Below are 19,491 nucleotides of genomic sequence, written 5' to 3' on the forward strand. Positions count from 1 at the left end.
CCCATTGCTAGTAAATTAAACTGTAAAACTAAGACCAAGCTGCGAGCATTGAATGGACAGCGTAATGAAAACAGAAGCCTAGTCATGAATGTAAACAAACATGAAGAATAAGCAATAGTGTTGAAATGACAGCATGTACACTGATGTCTGGTCAATTTGCAATGTCAAACAGTCAAAAATAATCTTATGCTGCTGTGATTATTGAACTTATGTGTGGTTATTAAACATCTGCTAAAACAAAAACCTTTTTCCCCTCACAATGTGCCTGGCCTAAAACAATAAATAACACCGACACTATAGATGTTCATACATCTTTTTTGAGCTCGATTATGTTTACTAAACTCATGTGATGTGGTCATTGAATTTTATGAATGAGATCTAAAATAATTATTCATTATCGATACATTTTGTTTGTTATTAATACAGACTTAAACCCTGAGCGAGATAATATATTTGATGTGAAAAGGTAAGAACAAGCTTAAAATTAAGGTCGTCAGTCATAAAAGAACAGTTTCATCGCAAAAAAAAAGACAACCGGACAATTTACTAAATTTTTTATTTTGCAGAACGAACCAGAGCCCAAAAGATATGGTTTGTATTCAATAAAAATACCAACCATTCAAATTACGTTCAAGCCACTGTTAGTATAAAAAACATTACAGAAAGCTTAAACAATTTAAAACTATTTAAACTTGAGCTATACTTTTAGCGGCCACAAATGTGTGCCACCATTTTGATCAACAAGAGCATAAGAGCACTTGGGGAATATTATGATTGTCAAAGGCAAGTTTACTCATACTTACATTTCCTGTTATATGTTCTTCTTATTCTTCCTATTCATCGCCAGTGAACTTTCTTGAAATACAAAGAAAATTTCTCTGTTCTTGCCCGCAAGAAGACGTAGCCACATGCGTATAGATTTTCCAAATCGAATGTAGCGATCACCAAGCAAATCTTCGCGCATGCTCAGACGTTTGACCGCGGTGGAGGAGTTGCGGATCTAACCCCAACCCAGGCCCCTCTCTGAGGCACCTGAAAGTCTCGTGACCAAATCATGCCCTTAATTGGAACAATTGACCTTTGTTCTGTAATTGTGTGACGCAGGCGCACAAGACGTAAACATTACATCATCTTCTGGCATCAAAACAAACGTTAAGATCTATCGGCGTTTTCCAGGGCGTATTTTGATATCAAGAAAGGGGAGTATGTCAGAAGAAGAGGCTGAGGGTTCCATACAGGTGGAAGATACCTCCGAAAAAGAGAATATCGAACCACCTTTAAAAAAGGCAAAGTTAAGAGAGGATAAACACATCGATCGTCTCGGTAAACTCGAAGCTCGTTTGAGCGACATTTTGAGCTGCACTGTTTGCCTTGATTTGCCCAGTAAATCGGTTTTTCAGGTATTTCTATTTTGCTGTTTGTTTAAATAGATGTTTGCTTATTCCAGTTTTCATGCTCATGTTCAGAAAAGGGCTAACTCCTGCTGTAAATTCCTTGGCTAGGCTCAACGCCAATACATGTTTATGGACTTCAAGTTAAGCTTACGTTTTCAACGCGCTTTCTTTTTCTATCTTTTAGCTTATATTCATTGTCAGGTTTTCAATTATTATTTTTCTTTTAGCAGCGTGGACACTCCCTGTGTGTATTCGAGGTTAACTTGACAAGGGGAGGTCAAAATAATCCTTGTCAATTTTCATCCTTCGTTGACATTCATGCCTTCATTTCCAACTAGCTACCCCGTAAGTTCGCGTTCATTTGAAAAATAAACATTTCGTTGAAGGATTTGAGGTTCAGAGTGTTGAGCAAATAAGGTTGAAACAATTTTTATCGTAACATTTTCGGTTTCTTCCTTAATCTGACACAAAATTGGTTTGCATCCTTGGACTTAATGTGGTCTACTGAAGCGTTAAAATATTGTGTAGAATTTGCTAAACGTGCATGTGATAAAGGCGTGATAGCTTCCGGATGTTGAAGGTTGTCTAACTGCCATACAAAGATCTTTTCTGTTGTCCACGTGGGTAATACGTGGATGGCTTTTAACGATCCTGCGACGTTTTAGAATTGAACCGATCTTCCACTTGTATTGGGTGCTATTAAAAATTAATCACACTGTTTTGTTTTAATATTGTTAATATTTAATGATTTAACTTAAATTCTCATAAATAATTCTCTATAAAACAGTAATATCTATCTGCCTTCGCACAAATAAATCACACAACAGTCATGGTGGGACACAGAGAGAAGTAACAAACAATAACAAATTTATTAATTGTTACGTTATTATTTTTTTTTACTTTCTACTTGGTCCCAGGGTCCCTTGGCTTATGTAAGATAATTATTACCTTATTAGGGATTAAAGCATTAACATGTCTATGCGATGGTGTGTTATAACATCGATGGTATTATTGTGGGTACATCTTTTATAGCCAATGTAGTCAACATTGTGGTTTCTAATATTATGGTAAATTGCATTCTTCTCTAACTTAGTGTCGAAATGGACACCTCATGTGTGCCTCATGCTTCACTCACCTTCTGGCTGACAGCCGGCTTAAAAATGAGCAGCCAACTTGTCCAAACTGCCGAACTGAGATTAATCGCAACATCTGCTCTCGCAACCTAGCTGTTGAGAAAACAATCTCTGAGCTTCCAACAGAATGCTCACACTGCAGTCAGGAGTTGCCACGGAGCAGTTTACGAAATCATGAGGAGAAAGAATGCCTGAACAGGTATGTGACTTGTTTGGATTTAGTTTTACTGATCTTGCTTCTTCAGTGTTTCAACATTGAAATGCTTCACTTTTTGTGCATCTCAGTCTTTTGCAGCTCATTTTTTTCTTTATGCATTGATGAAATAAAATAGTGAAAAAAATATATTGTTTGCATTTTATCTCTGTCTGTGTGATCTTCTCTGGGCATGGGGGTAACATTACGGTATGCCATGTGCACCTTTTTTACTTTCACTTCAATCTCCCTGAAACATTTACCCATTTCACCAACTTTTTCCCCTCCCTGTGCTTCTAACTTGCAAAACTGATGTTTTTCATGTTTATCACATGAAATTAAAGACTCTTTGGTTGATTTTTTCTCTTAAAACAACAAATTTAAGTTGTTGTGTTACACTTTTGATGTACTTAACATATTTTAGTTGGTAGATTGTATAATGAAGAGCCTGCTTTATGGTTGTAAAAAATAAATTATTATTTTAGATCTCAATGTGCCACTGACAATGTAAGAAAACTGATTAATTAGTATTTAAGTGAGTTAAGAAATATCCAGAAGACTGCATTACAGTGTACAAATAATATTATTAATAAAAATGTCAGCCTAAATATTCTTGTCATGGTAGTATGATAATCTTTGAAAAAATGAATAAAACAATTTAAAATGTTGAGTCTCTGTTTTTCCTTTTTTTGTTTTCGGAGTGCTAACAATAGAAATAAATTCTGGGAATGTTTTCAGTAAATGACTAGTTGACATTTAAAGTTCAACATACTGGGATGTTAAAGAAAAGAGGGGTTTGTTGATAATTGTGTTTATTATTGTATAAGGAAATGGGAGTTGATCTATTGGTGGACGCATAAATGTATTGCTGATTGTAGCCAGAGATAACAGATTACATTTCACAATACCACCACTGGTTTCCCCTGCGAAATGATCTCTAAGAAACAAGCACAGAAATTCCATACTGATGATGCGTCACTACCCAGATCTGGGTAGTGCTTCTAATTGGTTGAAGCAAATTTCCCATGCAGCATGACCAATCAGAAGCACTACACAGGTCTTGGTAGTGATGCATCATCAGTATGGAATTTCTGCACTTGTTTCTCAGACATCATAATTTCACGGGGAAACCAGTGGTGGTACCATGGAATGTTGTCTGCTTTCTCAGGCTATGTTGATTGAAGAGTCATTTAACATGAGTATTGATCAAATAGAAAAGCTGCCATGCTTGCATAATTATGTAAATATCCCCCTCTGCAAAATAGTGAGGAGTAAGGCATAATATTGTTTTACAACATTGAAGATGTGATAAGAAAAACAAGATTTGGAATGCTTTTACCAATAGGCCATTTGCACGATGGCGTCATTTTACTACTACGACCAGAATCCTTTTCGTTTTTTCTTTCATATTTAAATTTTGTAATCCCAGAGAGGTTTAAATAACAAAAGCCTTAATTTGCACAAGAAAGCAAAACCCTAAAGGATTCAGGTCGTAGTAGTAAAATGACGTCATCGTGCAAATGGCCTATAGAAGCTAATTTCCTGTTTTCTGTGAAAAGGCACCTAACTCCTTGATTCCTTTTTAGTACATTCTATTAACTTAAAATGTCAACTGGTTATTTTACACACTTGAATTCGTCCCCTTCTCACACTCACACCCTAAGCTTTATTCTGGCACCATCTGTGTAGAGAAATCTGCACCTAGTATTACAGTTTGTTGGGCAGATAAGCTAAACAGTGCCCAGGTTTGACTACATTTTTATTTCTGATGAGGACTAAGAAGAAAAAGTCTTAATTGTTTTTTTTTCTTTTGTAATTTTTGTCTCACAGTAATCATGTAGTAAATTGATGCAATGTTTTGACTGGTAACCGGTGGCCTGAAAAAACAGCTGACATTTTGCCACGCCAATACTGGTTTCCCCATGAAATGACGTCTGAGGAACAACTGCAGAAATTCAAATGTTACTACCAATATATGGGTAGCAGTTTTGATTGGTTGAAGCAAATAATAATTCCCTTGTGGCATGACCATCAAAAGCACTACCCAGATCTCGGAATTGACATATCATCAGTATGGAATTTCTGTGCTTGTCCCTTAGATATCAGCTTACAGGGAATTCAGTGGTGGTGTTGGTGGCATACTAGTCTTGTAAAATGTTGGCTGTTTTGTCAAGCTAGGTGACCAAAGGCTTTTATCAGGTGATGGTGTTGACTGGCTGCTGTGCAGTAAAGTGACACTGTGGTTGATCAATGATCATAATTGCTGATTTTCAATCCTCATTCTTTGTGCTAGAGGCCTTTTTCTCTGTGGTACCACTCAAATGCACTGCAGCAGCATCAACAGGGACAGTATACACCCAGAATCAGACATGCTTAGGAGACAGTTTCCAACACACTTGAGTGAGGATTAAAACTCACCAATCACCTTTAACTAACCATGGTGCCACTAACTGTCCTGCACAACCAATATTATTGATAATATCAAGTGGTGAAAACCAAGAAAAGGGGTTGAAAGGGCACAATGAAAAACAAAGAAATGACTAGCGGAAACATATGAGAGTAAAATTCTCCACCTTGCCAAAAGTTAAGATTTGCCATATGGGTATTAAAAAAACTATCATGTGGCAGACCATCTGGTTTCTCTTACCCTTCTGTCATTATCATAGTATCTTAGGTGTGACATGAGTAAAAACCTTGACATAATTTGGTGTCAAACACGATGACAACAAAACTTCACGTTTGATACCAAATTAGGTCCTTTTTTGTAGCATTGGCCTGGGATGCAATTGACTGAAATGAAAAGTTGTGATGTAATCACTGTTGCAGCAGCACATAAGCTAGGCTACGGCAATAACAAGATAAAATAACTACGTTATATTAATGTATTTTCTTAAAATAATAATGTCTTGGTAATATAATACCATAGTTAAAGGATCTGTCAGTAATTTAATTGTAACTAAGTAAAGTAAATTTTGCTAATGCCACCTCAGTGCTCTGTATTATTTGTGTGGCATGCAGTATTATGTTTTAAACTTGTATGTGTGCTTGTTAGTGTACTTTAAAGCTGTATGTTGTTGTAGTGTAGTTTGTTGATGATGCAGGCTTTTTAGGTGTAAAGGTTGCAATAGTTTAGGATGTCATCAAAAGTTGTTCTTCACCATCCAAAAGTTGTCTTCATACTAATAGAACAGTGGTTTTGTTTTGGAAGTTTCACAACGTATTTTGAAGCATTTTTGATTTAGGTCATGATAGATACAGTCACTCAATAAATTGACCACATCTGTGTGTAATCAATTATGTTTTTAAAGTTGTCAGGCTTTAAATTCAATCTTGAAAAAACCACCTTGTTTGATAGGGATCGGCTCTTCAAAGGAGGATCATTATTAGCACAATTCCAGTATCAGTTCCCCCGTTATAGAACTAGCTTTGCTTTGAACATTTTGGTGCACTCAGTTTATAATTTTATTCATGACCTACCTGTAGAGAAGAGAAGTGTGAGGTTACTGAAATTCAAATTTGTGAAAGTATGGGATTGGTTAGCATATTCAGAAAGAACCACATGAAAAAAGCCTCCTTGCCAACAATCAGCCTGTTGGTGCGAAAAAGAATTGGTGAGGAGATATGATACAAGCACCAGTTTGCTCTGATGACTCCATACAAATCCTTCTAAAATTGGCTTGGATTGTATTGTTAACCATCCAGGACTTATATGGAGTTATTGAAGCATAACAGTGCTTTTACCTCCTCACCAGTTTGCACAAACAGGATAATTTTTAGCAAGCAAATAGTTTTCAAGTTGTTCTTTTAGGATATGCCAGCCAATTCCAAAATTTCACAAATTTAGTTTTTGTGACATCGTCACTTCTCCTCTCTATTTAACTAAAGATATATCAGTTTTTCCAGTGAATGTTTTGTTTTTAGCAAGCCCTTGTTAAAATAGTGCCATCACAAAAACCTCTTATACAATGTTAAGCCATGATAATTTACCTTAGTGAAACTTGGTCTCATAATTGTGGTCAATTTTATCAAGGGTGATTGCATTTCATAAATTCACAGACGTCAACTGCAGGACCCGATGACAATTTAGGGCTTAAAGCCAATTTTCTCACATGCCAACAATAACAGTTCAATCCCTTATGTAGAAATCTACCTTAATTTGAGTTGGATTAGAATAATGACCTTGGCAGTGCATGGAAGAACAATCATACATGTAGGCTAAGAGGAAGATTAAGTGTTATTTATAGAAATCTAACCCAGTTTGGAAAAGTTTTTAGACAGGAAGATTACTGTTAATGTTGGAGTATTGCCAGATGCTATGTGTCTACATTTTTATTTAACAAAATATTATTATGCAAGTCATGTAGACAAATATGTAGACATTCTCTGTTCAGTTGTAAAATACTAAAGAGTAAGAATTCAAAAGGAGAGCAATGGTACAGTAGCAAGTAGACAACTCATGTAACCATCTTTGTTTTCAACCAACCACTCAATTAAGTAGAACTGAGGAAGTAGTTATGCAGTCAGTATGGATTTATCAACAAGTTTATCAAGATTTCAGTTATTAATTCTTGGACTTTTTTACTTTCTTTTGACAGGTGGAAAACCCAACACCAGCATCATGCATCCACACTAATTATATTTAATTCTAAATAAATTATTTGCTAACATTTTTGTCTTTCAGCCTAACTACACTTTATTAGAAAATTACAAATTAAAACATTTTTTTGTCTCACTCATATTTCACTTCCCTGAGACAGCACTATCTTCCTCCCTACAGTTTTGATTAGTGTCTTATGCATTTTCAGGCCTGTGCACTGCAAGTTCAAAAGAATAGGTTGCCTGTGGCACGGTCCATTTCACAAGCTGAGGGATCACGAGGAAAAGTGTGCACATCCAGGCATGACAGGATTACAACTGATGGAATCCTTAGAAGTTGTTGATAGAAAGCACAAGGATGAGATGGAACTCTTCCAAAACATCGTTACATTGCTGTCACATGAAAAGATTGCTATAAATGGTTAATATTCAATTCCTTTGATTTTCTTTTTCTCCTCTTTTGCGTTCAAAACAGCTCACTAAGTAGACTACACTAATCATTGTTCTTAATACAGAGCAAAATTAACCGCAGCGGATTTTATAGGATGCAGCAGGGGAGGGTAATGTGGTTTGTTGCTCAATGTTTGATTCATTATCTTGAGTATGTTTGTCTATGATTTGTTTTTATCTTTCCTTTCCTTTGTAGACTTTCACAAATTAATTCTTCCTTATTACTATTTTTTTGTGATGGGTTGTCACAGACTGTTGTTTCTTCATCATCTTTGTTGATACTGATTACGTTTTTGACTGTTCACAGTTTTTTCAGGCTTGGTTAGTACCAATCCATGGTGAGGCTGTGAAAACTACTTCACAATATTGTTACTAACACTCTTTCAACATTATAAGTTCATTGATTTGCACAGGGCTTGAATATTTTCTCTGTGTATTGTTTACCATTTTCAGCTTCTTGTAGGGATATTGTGGTGGTTATTTGGATATAAAAAAGCTAATGCCTCATGCCCATAGTCTCCTTTGCAGTGGTTATTAGGATCATCATGCAACGCTCCTCCCCAGTTAGTGGGGTGGTGCACTGAATGATGACTGTAATAACAGCTGCAAAGGAGACTACAGGCTTCTCTGTCTCTTGACAGTTCCTATGAAAAGCTGTGTTGCATTTATGAAAACAATATTGATGTTCTCTCTCCATCATTCAAACATACTTTGAACACATCCCCATCAACTCATCCACAATCTGGCAACACATACATTCCTACTAACCAATTCAAGTTCACAATCCTATTAACATCTGTAGACTTGCAGCTCAAGCCTTACCGCTCAGATGACTATATACCTCAGCTTTGCTATGAGAGCAGTCGTTTCAGTGCCCTAGGTCAACAGTGGGTTGTCAAGGCAAACGTTGTTGGAAATGAGAAAACTGTGAAACGCATCCTTACTTACCAACTTGTGCAGAAAGGGAAAACAAATCTGAATGTCAAGTTTCTGATGCTTCAGAGCCCATTCAGTGACTTGATGATCAAGCCGGAAGTTCACCAGCAGCAGTTCACTTGTGACGTTCAGGAAAGTGGTTACCATGATCTTGTTCTTTCAGACCCTCTGGAATGCAATAAGATGCTGGAGGCCAATTCTATTAAGTTGAGGATGATAATTTTTCAAATTCCTGGCTCAGATTGAGTTTCTAGTTATGAAAGGTGTATGTATAGAAATAATATAAGTTTTTCAGTTTCACTGTTAAGCTTGCAAGAATGCAGTATTATTATTTAATGTTTCAGCAACTATGAAAACTCATGGATGCCTGTTCTGTTTAATTTACAACTTAAAGCTCTTTTGCGTATTTTTCATTGGGGATTTTTCTTAATTCTGTAGTGACACTTATTTGCAAAGAGAGTTCTATCAGAACTGCAGCACATTTTATGATTGCGATTTATGGTAGTTTCCAGAATAATAACACCTGTAGACAGGAACAGAAGGGTTTTATGGAATTTAACTCTGAGCTATTATTATTATTATTATTGTTGAAATTGTTTATATATTGACCAAAAACAGTAGTGAAGATACTCTAGAAGCGGCAGTTATGATGGAGTCTGCTCATCTCAACTTAACAAAACTCCTTTTTACCACAGACCAGGCTCCAGTTGTTCAAAAGGTGGATAGTGCTATCCACTGGATAAATCACTATCCAGTGGATAATGCTATTAGTTTTCGTAATTTTTATTCACTGGATAGTGATTTATCTGGTGGATAGCACTATCCAACTTTTGAACAACGTGGGCCTGTTATGAAAAACATTATTGTTTTACCAGTTACAGGACAAGTCTTACGGCATTTTGTTATTTCTGGGTTCCATTGTACCTTCTTCTCTGTCTTTATTTTTTGTCTGTCAAGAATTCTACAAACATATTTATTCACAAAAGAAACTGAATCTGCTTCACAGATGTCTTTTCAATCATCAAAACATATACAGAGAATTAAATTTATTATTAACCTTGATGTAAATACTCTATCAGTATCTTAGTCAATATCATTAGTGTGGAGAGGTGTGATAGATTTTACTGTTCCTAATACTTCCTGGAATTTGTGTAAAATTGCATTCTAGCTTGTGTGAATCTGAACACTGAATATGTATAAGTAAAGTGTAATTTAAGCTTGATCAAATCAATTTTGACTGCTTGTAAATATGAATTATTTTAACAGTAGATAAACCCTACAGCAAAGTGAAATTAAGAGGAATGTAAATGAATGTTCATCATTGTTTGAGGTAGGCAAAAAACTATCAGCAACCATGCCTATCTTTTAGTACAGCGTACTTGATATCATTAAAATTCTTTCAACTTACATAATGTTTTCAAGACTTTTTAATCATGCTATACCCTCGGCACAAGTTGTGGTGGTCATTATGAAGTTTTTCAAAAATTTTCTCTGTTAACCAGATCTATTTAGGGGGAACTCCTCCTAACCCTCCTCCCTATATCTGGCACTGCATATTGCCCTCTCTTTGCCTATGAAACGAACAGAGAGTCACTCAGGGCATCTTTGAATGCACCCCTCAACCTTTGATGACAGTTTACTTGAAACCAATGGGAATGTTGGGTTTACAAAATCTCGTTCACAAAGATGATTTCACTACAGCTATACATGTATGTGCACGTCCAAGATTCATTGCTATGGTCGGACGTATTTGTTTGGCAATTCTACTTGATCAAACCAAACATAAGAAGAAGATTTGCCACAGCTAAAACATAATGAAACCAGTCAACACCTGGTAAACCAAGAAAATTAGTTGACTTAACTGCACTTGCAAGTCCATAAGCCAAGGCACCGACAGAAGCAGAAAAGTTTGAGTTAATAAATGTTACCAGTAATATTCCTATCACTGCCAGGCTGCTCACTACTATGCTTAACTTCTCTTTCAATGGAGTATGGACTAATGAGAGTAAGCATGCACCAACTGAACTCACAAAATGGAAGGTGGCATTTGCAGGCTTGTGATGGTAGAAGCAAAATCCTGCAGCAATAAAGGGAATTCCTGCAAAGATACACTGTAGGTTATGCTCCTGCATTGCCTTATTTTCAAACCAAGGGGCGCTGGGTACAAGGCTGTATATTATGGGGTTATCAGCGAAAGACCCATATACTGAGAAAAAGCACATCAAACTTAACAAAATCCTCAACTTTGGTCCTTTTCTGGGCAGCCTATGTTGAAATTGAGATACAGCCATTCAAACGCTCTCAAAATTACCAGATATGTATAGACATCGGGACTAAGGTATGTGTCCTGTAATACATATAATCCTTAGTAAATTTTCAGGTTTTTGGCCTACACCCTGGGAGAAATCTTATTGTCTGCACTCCAGACTTTGAATAATCAAATGCCAATTCCCACATAAAAACTGAGCTGAACATGCATCAAGTGCATGTGGAGTGAAAGCAGTGGTTTGTTTAAGGAGCAGGCCACCCAGTAAGGTGACTGCAATAACTCTTATCCTGCCCAGGTATGCTTAGAAGGAGAGGGGTGATGCCCTCGAAGTTTACTGCGAAATAAGTCTAAAAATATGCAAAAGGCACCTTCACACCTGCTAATGATATGCTATTTAACAGTTGTGAACTGAATATCCTGGTTTTTGAATGAAAGTCAGGTTGGAGGTGACCTTGTTTGGGGTGGAAACCTGACTTTAAAACTTGCAAATTAAGCTCTCATGCATTTAATGGCACTGAGATTTCCATCACAACTTAGTCATTGCCCACCTCATTTCCACTAAAACGCTAGGATCCTTGGCATGCAATGGTTAATTAGCCCTTTTGACATAATTAATAAAACCTATGGTTCTACGGTTCCATGCCCCTGAAAAAAGGACCCCTCTCTGCCAAATACACACAAACTGTAATACTGAATGCTGAAATTTCACATCAATGCCCCCTTGCTGCCAATTGACCATCATTGTCATCTTCCCTCCTTTTTGGCCTTGATAGTTCCCTTTTTTATTCGCACCACCCTAAAGATGGTTGGTGCCCTTTGAAAAATGAAAATTAATTGAAAGGGTCACCTTTTTGTCGGCACTGTTTAAAGAAATGTCTGAAGGATCCAAATTTTGTTGGCTTCTTAGAAGAAAATTTCGACCCCTCAATTTCGAAAACTTGCCACCCTTAGCAGGATGTGAGTGTCTGTGTGTGTGGGTTGCGGGGGGCGGGGGGGGGGGGAGTGGTTATAAAATGATTTTCTCGTCTCCCTCCCAATCCCGATGCCCGCCCCCTCGGTACATATGAAACCAAGATGGTCGCCCGTACCGGAAGGTGCTCGATCTTGACGATCTTGCCCAAAAAAAGGGGACTGCATGAACATTCTTAATGTTGCTCAGCAGCCGGGGTTTATACTCAACGCGAGTGTACAACAGCCCCTAGCATCTATATTATGGGAAAACCATTTTCTCATTGTATCTTACCTACTGATGACGCCAGCCATGTGAATAACGCATGCAGTCGAATCACGTCACTGTGCACACGTCTTGGGAGCATCTTTCCAAAGTTTAACACTCCAAGAGATGCAGCAACAGCGACACAAATTAAACCCCACGCAGCGTAGAACGATTTTTCGTACACATTAATTGCTGCATAGTAAGTGCATCCAGCCAAGACAAAGTCGGATACGGCTGTTGATATAGCTCTTTCACTCATTTTGCAGGAAGAAACGACGAAGATTCGCAAACCATTACATTACTTGTCCGCCATATTGAATCGCCCGCGAAAGTAGCTGGACACCGCTTAAAAGGACGCCGCCAAAAACTAAACGCGCGCAGTCGCCTCAGTAGCTAACCGCTGGATTACCTTCTGTATTTTGGATTTGGGATTGTGTGGTTTGTTCGCTTGTACGTCGTGTTCGTAAACAAGACGTTGTGGACAAAAATATTCAGGTTTAAAAGCGAAGATGAACATTTTGCCAAAGAAGAGGTATGCAATTATATCTCACGTTTAAGGAGAAGCTTACTTTACCCAAGTTTTCATAACTGGATGTGGCTTCATGAGCTTATAATTTCAAACCAAATGATATGAGTTTAATTGAAATAAGCTTAATATAAACTTAAGCTCATAAGCTTAAGCTTAAAAAAAAACTGCTTTACTTTTTCTTTCAGTTGGCATGTTCGAAACAAAGATAATGTCGAACGTGTGAGACGTGATGAAGAGAATGCCAGAAAGGAAGAAATCGAGAGAGAAAGGAGAGTGGCCCTCGCAGTGAGTTACTAGCACTGATTCTACGTACATGTAGTTTAAACTTTATGAGAAAAGAGGTCCCCTTCAAGATTAGAGATTTGGTACTTTTAACGTTCAAGGTTTTTTACACTGTTGTGTTATGCTTGTGAAGTGACAGCATGCAGTCGCTTGAAAAAGACGCCTTTAGAGTGTCAAAACTTGAAAGTAAAATCTTGAAATTTTCAGTATCCGGATAGGTACCTCTTTTCTCACTATGTTTTTACAGTATTAGGAAGCAGAATGCCTTTACTGTAAACTGTAGGAAAGAAGGACAATCTAGGACTGTTTACTACAACTTGCAAACACAATGACTAACACATGCAATGGCTGCCTGAACACTCATTCTAAGCGTCACTCGATAAGATTGCACCTAGGAAAGTAGTCCGTTAACAAAGTTTGTGAAACTGCATAATAGTTTCTTACTTATTGGTTATGCCATGTCAATTGGCATATGTAAGTTTGTTATTTAGAAGCTTGAATCCCATTGAAGTCCTGAAATTTTTTTGGGGTCAATTTGCAATTGCTTAAATTGCAATTACCATTGCAACGATCATATCTTCATTTAAAAGAAAGTCTTTTGTCAAACAAACAGGGTCAGGGTTTCAGGAGGAATGCCACACACTCCCCCTAAAATGTATCAGGAGTACCCTGCAGAAGGCAATTGGTCTTTTCCCCTTAAGATCATGTGACTAACCCAACCCAGCAATTTGCTTGTCGTCTACACCATAACTCAGTGCTTCAGCATCATTGCCAATCACAATGAATTTTGGATTGTGATCTTTTGAAGACGTGTTATCCAAATGTTATCTTGGCTGCATCTAAAGGAAGTAGCAGTACAGTGTAGTACATGCAGTGGTTAGCTTTGAGAATCTGGAATGTTTTCTTGTAGACCTCCATCAAATGATTATTCATTCTCATTAATTACACATCTTTTTTAAAGTCAAAGTCAAGCTTAGGCATTTTCATTGCGTTCTTTGTAGGAACAAGAAGCCAGAACAGCCTTGTTACGAAGCCGTGCAGCTAAGAAGCAGATCAAAGATGTTAAATCACCTGATACAACAGCACTTGTTTTAGATGCAGATGACAAACCAAAGCATATAAACTTCTTTGCTGATATCGAAGAAGGGGTGAGAAGTAACACAGCACATTGATTTTGCTTGCTCAAGGGTGAGAAGACAGGGTTGTTACTTAACAGGTTTTGTAGCCTGAAAATATCAGAGGTCTTTTTCATATTGACTAACTGGTTCATCAGTTCGGCTTTTGATTATGTTAGGGCTCAAACTGAGTCCCATCCAGTCTTTGGGTACAAGTAGATTTTTTATGCACATAGGCAAGGGTCCAGGCTTTACATCTAACTCCTTATATATACACATATCTATGTGAATTTGAATTTCTCTTGTTCCTGTGTTGTTTTGCTTATAGCTAAGACATGGCAGTAACCCTGAATATGAAGCCGAGAAAAAAGCTGAACAGGAGAAGAGAGAGAAGGCAATTGGTCTCTTAACATACCTGGGGCAGAGTGAGAGAGATTCACAAAGTATGCATTTTGTCATAATTTGTTAGTTTTATTTTTACTGCTCCTTCTGCATCATAATGGTGGAAATAATAATATTTATATCTTATTCAGTGTTAACCTACAGTAGAACCTCTTTTTATCAGACACCCTCTGGACCAAGGCAAGCGTCCCCTGAAAAGAGGTGGCGCCTGAACAGAGGTTGGGCTCGGGTTTCTTAAGAAATTAACCAAGTAATAAAAAAATCAGAATCTGCTGCAGTCATTATTTCAAGTGGCTGGATATTGTATAATCAAAAATGCCTATGGCTGCTTTTGGATTAATTAACTTAGAAATGAAAGCTGATAATGAACTTGCAATAATATTAGTCTACTGACAGTATATTTTAAGTCTGTCAAAAAAATGAAAATATGTGTTAAGAAAAAAATAACTAAAAAAATGACCAAAAAAAGCAGTAAAAAAAAGTTTCTTATGGCCGTCGGGAGTAGAACCCTGGACCTTCAATGTGTAAGGTATTGTGCCACGACAACTATTGCTGAACAGAATCATTGAATTTTTTATCGTTATCACTTTTGCCCATGAAATTCTTCTGGCGGATGGTGTTTGAATCTGGTAGAGCCTTATTTATGAAGAATTGAAAGATATATTAGAGGAAAACAAGCATGGTTTGGATGTCTCTTTAAACCACCGTGAAGTCACTTGTTGAAAGCATTGTACAGCTTGCATTTCTCTGCATTAACCTTAGGAGAATCAGTTACGATACAGCAACAGTAAACATTTCCTTTTTTACTCAACCCAAGAAACATTTCATTTCAGAATGATATTTCCCTAAAAACCATGAGATTAGAAGTCCTTTTGAGAGGAAAGTTAAGCAAGTCATGCGTGTCACAGCTTTCTAAGCCAAAGCTGTGTTGTGATTCACTTGAAATACTATCCATCCCGATTGGCTATTTAGATCGAACTTCCGGTTACGAGTGAGTGACAAATTTTTCATACAGATTCCCGACAATACTCATGGATAATCCACAAGTAAAAATCATAATTACGTAACTTATTTCTGCAATATTGTTGGTTGAGTAACCACTAGTACAGTACATTGATTTAAGTGAGATAGTTCATGTTGTTAAAGCTGTCATCATTTTGACTATTACTCTTGAATGTATCAACCCTTTTTGTGGTCAGTCATGTTAAGAGTGCTAAGGTGTGCCCTGGGTAGAAGTTAAACCGGGTTTTGGGACCCAGAAATAGTGTCTTTTTCCCTTAAATAGAGGTGTCCCTTCAACAGAGGTAGCAGATACAAAGACTATGTGAACATTTTTTTGGGACCAAATTTTGTTTCCCCTGAATGGAGGTGTCCCTTAAATAGAGGTGTCCCAAAGAAGAGATTACACTGTATTTTGGTGCTAAGAAAACACTGATGGTTTTTAGAATTAGGAAATAGTGCAAATAATTCTTAATGCATCAGTCAATTCCAGCTGCAACCTGCCCACCCCCACCCCCCAGCCTGACCCCCTGGCATTAGCATTTTTTTTGCCTTGGATGGCAAATTCCTGGACCTGGGGGTGGGGCCTCTTGAACTGTCAAATCCCCCAGGGTGGGGACGAAAAAGGAGGGCAAATGCCCTCTCCTCTGTCAACACTGCAACATGATTTTAAGCATTTTAATGTGCAATTTTTTGTTTCAGTTAACGTATTCCTTTGTAATAGCGCTAGGATTCTAATTAAGACTTCACGCCACGACGACATGCACCACTATATATTTTAGTATTGACGTAAAATTATTGACATTAAAATTAATAGAGCGCTGTAAAGATGTTATGAGTGGTTTCATGAATATGAAAAGGATGTTTTTCAAATAATATCAACAGAAATTTGATTCAATAACCAAAAAACGTTGATTCACGTCGATAGCTCTCGATTTCGCTGCCTGTAATTTTGGTTTGATAAGTAATGAAGAAATGCATGCATAAAATCAAGAACATGCTTTTACAAACCTCTTTAATTTTTTCCTGTCCTTGACAGATGAGCCAATCTGCTTTCTTTCCCAGTAAAATCCTCTGTGTAGTTATATGCAGATAGGAAACCGCTTGCGTGTCAAAAGCTCGAGAATGGCCCCGGGGCAGGACTGACACGGTGGGCAAATGCCCCGCAGTAGCCCGGGGGAAGGGGCGGGGGGGGGGGGGGGGGGCTGGGCGCAGCTGGAATTGACTGATCCATAAATAAATGATATTCCTATTTTTGTTATTAAGTGTAACGAAAATCCCAGAGTTAAAAGGAACGCAACTGACAAGAAGAAAAATGTGTAATGCCCTTCTAGAGCTCGGCCTGTTCTCAGTTATTGTAAAAGCTTCGTAATGTCAAGTGATCGCTTAATTTTCTTGACATGTACGTGATGGAGCTTTAATCATTTTTTTGTTTCTTCGTGATATACATGTCATTTTCATCAAGGGCCAAAGAAGTATTCATGTTTGCTTTAACAGATCAGAAGCCATGGTATGTTAAATCTCACCAGGACAGAAAAGATCCAGATGGGGCAAGTGAAAGGTAAACTGTCTGAATTTCTTCCTGTGCTGGATTTACGGGCACTACACATTTCTTTCATTCGGCAGGTTAAAGGGATGATGGACTGTACTAACGAGAACCTGGTCAGTTACTCCAATATTCTTTTAGAGGCCAATACCTTAAATGCGCCACAGGCGCAACCTCGAGCTTAAAATGGCCGATCCTGATAAGTGGACCTAAGTAGAGGAACGAAACAGGGATTCATGACTGGCACTACACGGTTAATATTGTTAGAAACTTAAGGAGTTGTGGTGAATTTCCACTGTCGCGTAATTTTTACCTGCGTACGGAGGTAAATTTTACGCGCGTAAACAAAATAAAGGCAATATATAGAACGTCGCACTTAAACGTTAAAGTTTAACCGCTCAACCCTTACGTTTAGACGCAGCCTTTCATGCATTGCCTCTATTTTATTTTCACGCGTAATTTGTAGCAACAGTGGAAATCCACCCTTAGGGTGGCGTTTACGGCAATCGACGAGCGCCAACGGTGACCACGTGACAGCCTTTTCCCGCTGTTTATCACGCCTTTCTTTTGTCCTTGGCCGTTTACACAGGAGAGGTTTCACGTTCATCAGAAAAAAAAAATCGGAAAGAGAGAGAGAGAGATAAGGAGAGAGAGAAAATTACTTTGTGTAGTTCTCGTGTTCGTGTACATTAACAATCGTATCTGGATAGGCATCTCTGCCCTTAATCGTTTCCCGTTTGTCCTTGACGCGACTTTTAAGGTCTCTAGTAATGTCGTAATTGGCTTGCGTGTGTGCGTGAAAAACTGACCAAACCACAGAGGTTGTTCGATAAAGCCGTGGTCTATGTCTTTCCTTGAGAACATAACTTTGTAATAAAAAACTGATTGTATCTCTTTTTACCTTCTTTGCGGGTTAGTTCCAGAGAGAAAGACAGGAAACGTATAATGGATCCTTTAAACGACGTGAAAAAATATCTTGAAGTAAAAAAGTCACACAAGAGAGACAAAGACAGCAAGCACAAAAGGAGCAAACGCACAGAAATAGAACAAGACTCTAAAAGAAAGCACAAGAAAAGTATTGAAGAAATGAGAAAAGAAAGATTAGAACGAGAGAAAGAGGAACGCGAAAGAGAGAGGAAGCTGTTAGCGTCAGTGAGGGGAGACAAGATAACTACAACAGAAACTGCTAGTTACAACGCCCCGAGCAGGTAAACAATTTGACCCCCCTCCGTCCTCACCCCCTAGTGTTTTAAGTGAAAAAACACTACCCCTTCGACGCCTCAACGTCAAAATGCTTCAACCAAAATGTTGCCGGTTTTTTAAGAATTTCTCCCTGGCATCGGGTATTTTGAGGGCCTTCTTTAAATACAGAAAGCTTCAATTCTTCATTAAAAAAATTTATTTGGAGTTATTTTAATAAATTTTTTTTATTGATTAATTGACTGTTCATTGTCCCTTATATTTCTGCAAGATTGATGAGGTTAATGGCTTAACCCTATCGAGACCCTGCTTTTTGGGTTGCGATTTTCACGCGCGTTCACATATTCCAAACTACTCTTGTCTTGGTCTAAAACAATAGGCCCATCCGCACGAAGCTGCAAGAATCTTACAATTCCTCAACGTTATAGAATATTTACGATTCAGTGCATTACTTATGATAAGTAAGATTCTGTAAAAAGAAGAAGTCTGGAAGGAAAAAGTTCCCGTGTATTTTTCAGTCTAAATTGCTGTTTTTATTTGTTGCAGGTATAATTCTCAATACAATCCAGAGTTTGTAAGGAGGCCCAGGAATGACTTGAGATACCGGCCATATTAGTTTCCAGTGTCAGTTAGAGCATGTTCGGCAGTCCGGCAACTGACAAAGAAATCCTCCGAGTGGAGTCGAGTACAGTGAACGAGTTCTTTTGGTATCCTTGTTCCGATTGGACAGCCAAGTGTTCTCAAAAGCATCCGAAGATAGTGTGCTCCGTGGAGTGAGCACGCGGTGACTAGCGAACTGCCGCTTATACCTCTGAAGAGAGCCTACAACGACGAACGGGTCTCCTAAGGAGTAATGATTGTTTTTTCGGTACTGTAAAGGCTCGTTAAACCGACTGTCATCGAATAAATGACTGGGTTTCTTGAAAGATAACGCTTGGAAACTGTAAGGGATGCTTGTGTTGCATAGATTCCAGCTTCAGTTGTCAGTGCTTCTGCCAAGGTCGGACAATTTAGCAATTGTCGATCTAGTGGAGTCAGGATTAATATAACCATTTCCATTTCATCACGAAATAAAAACAAACCCACCCTTACGACGGCTTTAACAAAATGAAGGCTTTGGATTCAAGGAACCCAAAGAGCATCGTCACAATATATACTGGTAAATCTACTGGTATCATACATACCGGTAAACGAGTTTCTCTTCTTGAGGCAACTGCTAAGAGGAGACCGT

General features: G+C 37.9%; 4 protein-coding genes across 4 annotated transcripts in view; 2 read left to right on the forward strand and 2 right to left on the reverse strand.

Annotated features, from left to right (window-relative positions):
• LOC140928512 (leukocyte receptor cluster member 1-like) overlaps nt 1-19,132 on the forward strand; it is a 137,705-nt gene extending 118,573 nt beyond the window's left edge. Inside the window, exons 2-8 of the mRNA XM_073378270.1 lie at nt 12,643-12,719; nt 12,902-13,001; nt 14,000-14,146; nt 14,442-14,556; nt 17,012-17,075; nt 17,978-18,268; nt 18,807-19,132. Of these exons, the coding sequence (XP_073234371.1) occupies nt 12,697-12,719; nt 12,902-13,001; nt 14,000-14,146; nt 14,442-14,556; nt 17,012-17,075; nt 17,978-18,268; nt 18,807-18,876 (810 nt within the window). The 5' untranslated portion in view covers nt 12,643-12,696 and the 3' untranslated portion in view covers nt 18,877-19,132. The remainder of the gene's footprint in view (nt 1-12,642; nt 12,720-12,901; nt 13,002-13,999; nt 14,147-14,441; nt 14,557-17,011; nt 17,076-17,977; nt 18,269-18,806) is intronic.
• Nucleotides 1-19,491, reverse strand: part of LOC140928510 (dipeptidase 1-like) — a 53,919-nt gene that overhangs the window by 1,436 nt on the left and 32,992 nt on the right. The window lies entirely within an intron of this gene.
• Nucleotides 1,111-10,114, forward strand: LOC140928507 (zinc finger TRAF-type-containing protein 1-like). Its single transcript, XM_073378266.1, has 4 exons — nt 1,111-1,400; nt 2,488-2,726; nt 7,526-7,737; nt 8,569-10,114. Exons 1-4 carry the CDS (start codon nt 1,206-1,208, stop codon nt 8,946-8,948), a joined length of 1,026 nt encoding a protein of 341 aa, XP_073234367.1. The 5' UTR covers nt 1,111-1,205; the 3' UTR covers nt 8,949-10,114.
• LOC140928508 (uncharacterized) lies at nt 10,104-12,501 on the reverse strand. Its single transcript, XM_073378267.1, has 2 exons — nt 12,215-12,501; nt 10,104-10,800 (listed from the first exon to the last, which is right to left on the reverse strand). The coding sequence occupies exons 1-2, from the start codon at nt 12,444-12,446 to the stop codon at nt 10,466-10,468; spliced, it is 567 nt and encodes a 188-aa protein (XP_073234368.1). The 5' UTR covers nt 12,447-12,501; the 3' UTR covers nt 10,104-10,465.

This window comes from Porites lutea, chromosome 2 (genome assembly GCF_958299795.1).
Source record: "Porites lutea chromosome 2, jaPorLute2.1, whole genome shotgun sequence".
Taxonomy (NCBI): Eukaryota; Metazoa; Cnidaria; class Anthozoa; order Scleractinia; family Poritidae; genus Porites; species Porites lutea.

Coding starts and splice junctions, on each gene's coding strand:
- LOC140928507 (XM_073378266.1), top strand. CDS start 1,206: ATGTCAGAAGAAGAGGCTGAGGGTTCCATACAGGTGGAAGATACCTCC. Junction 2,727..7,525: donor GAGAAAGAATGCCTGAACAG/GTATGTGACTTG, acceptor ATGCATTTTCAG/GCCTGTGCACTGCAAGTTCA. Junction 7,738..8,568: donor TGAAAAGATTGCTATAAATG/GTTAATATTCAA, acceptor TAACATCTGTAG/ACTTGCAGCTCAAGCCTTAC.
- LOC140928508 (XM_073378267.1), bottom strand. CDS start 12,446: ATGAGTGAAAGAGCTATATCAACAGCCGTATCCGACTTTGTCTTGGCT. Junction 10,801..12,214: donor ATGGCTGGCGTCATCAGTAG/GTAAGATACAAT, acceptor GTATCTTTGCAG/GAATTCCCTTTATTGCTGCA.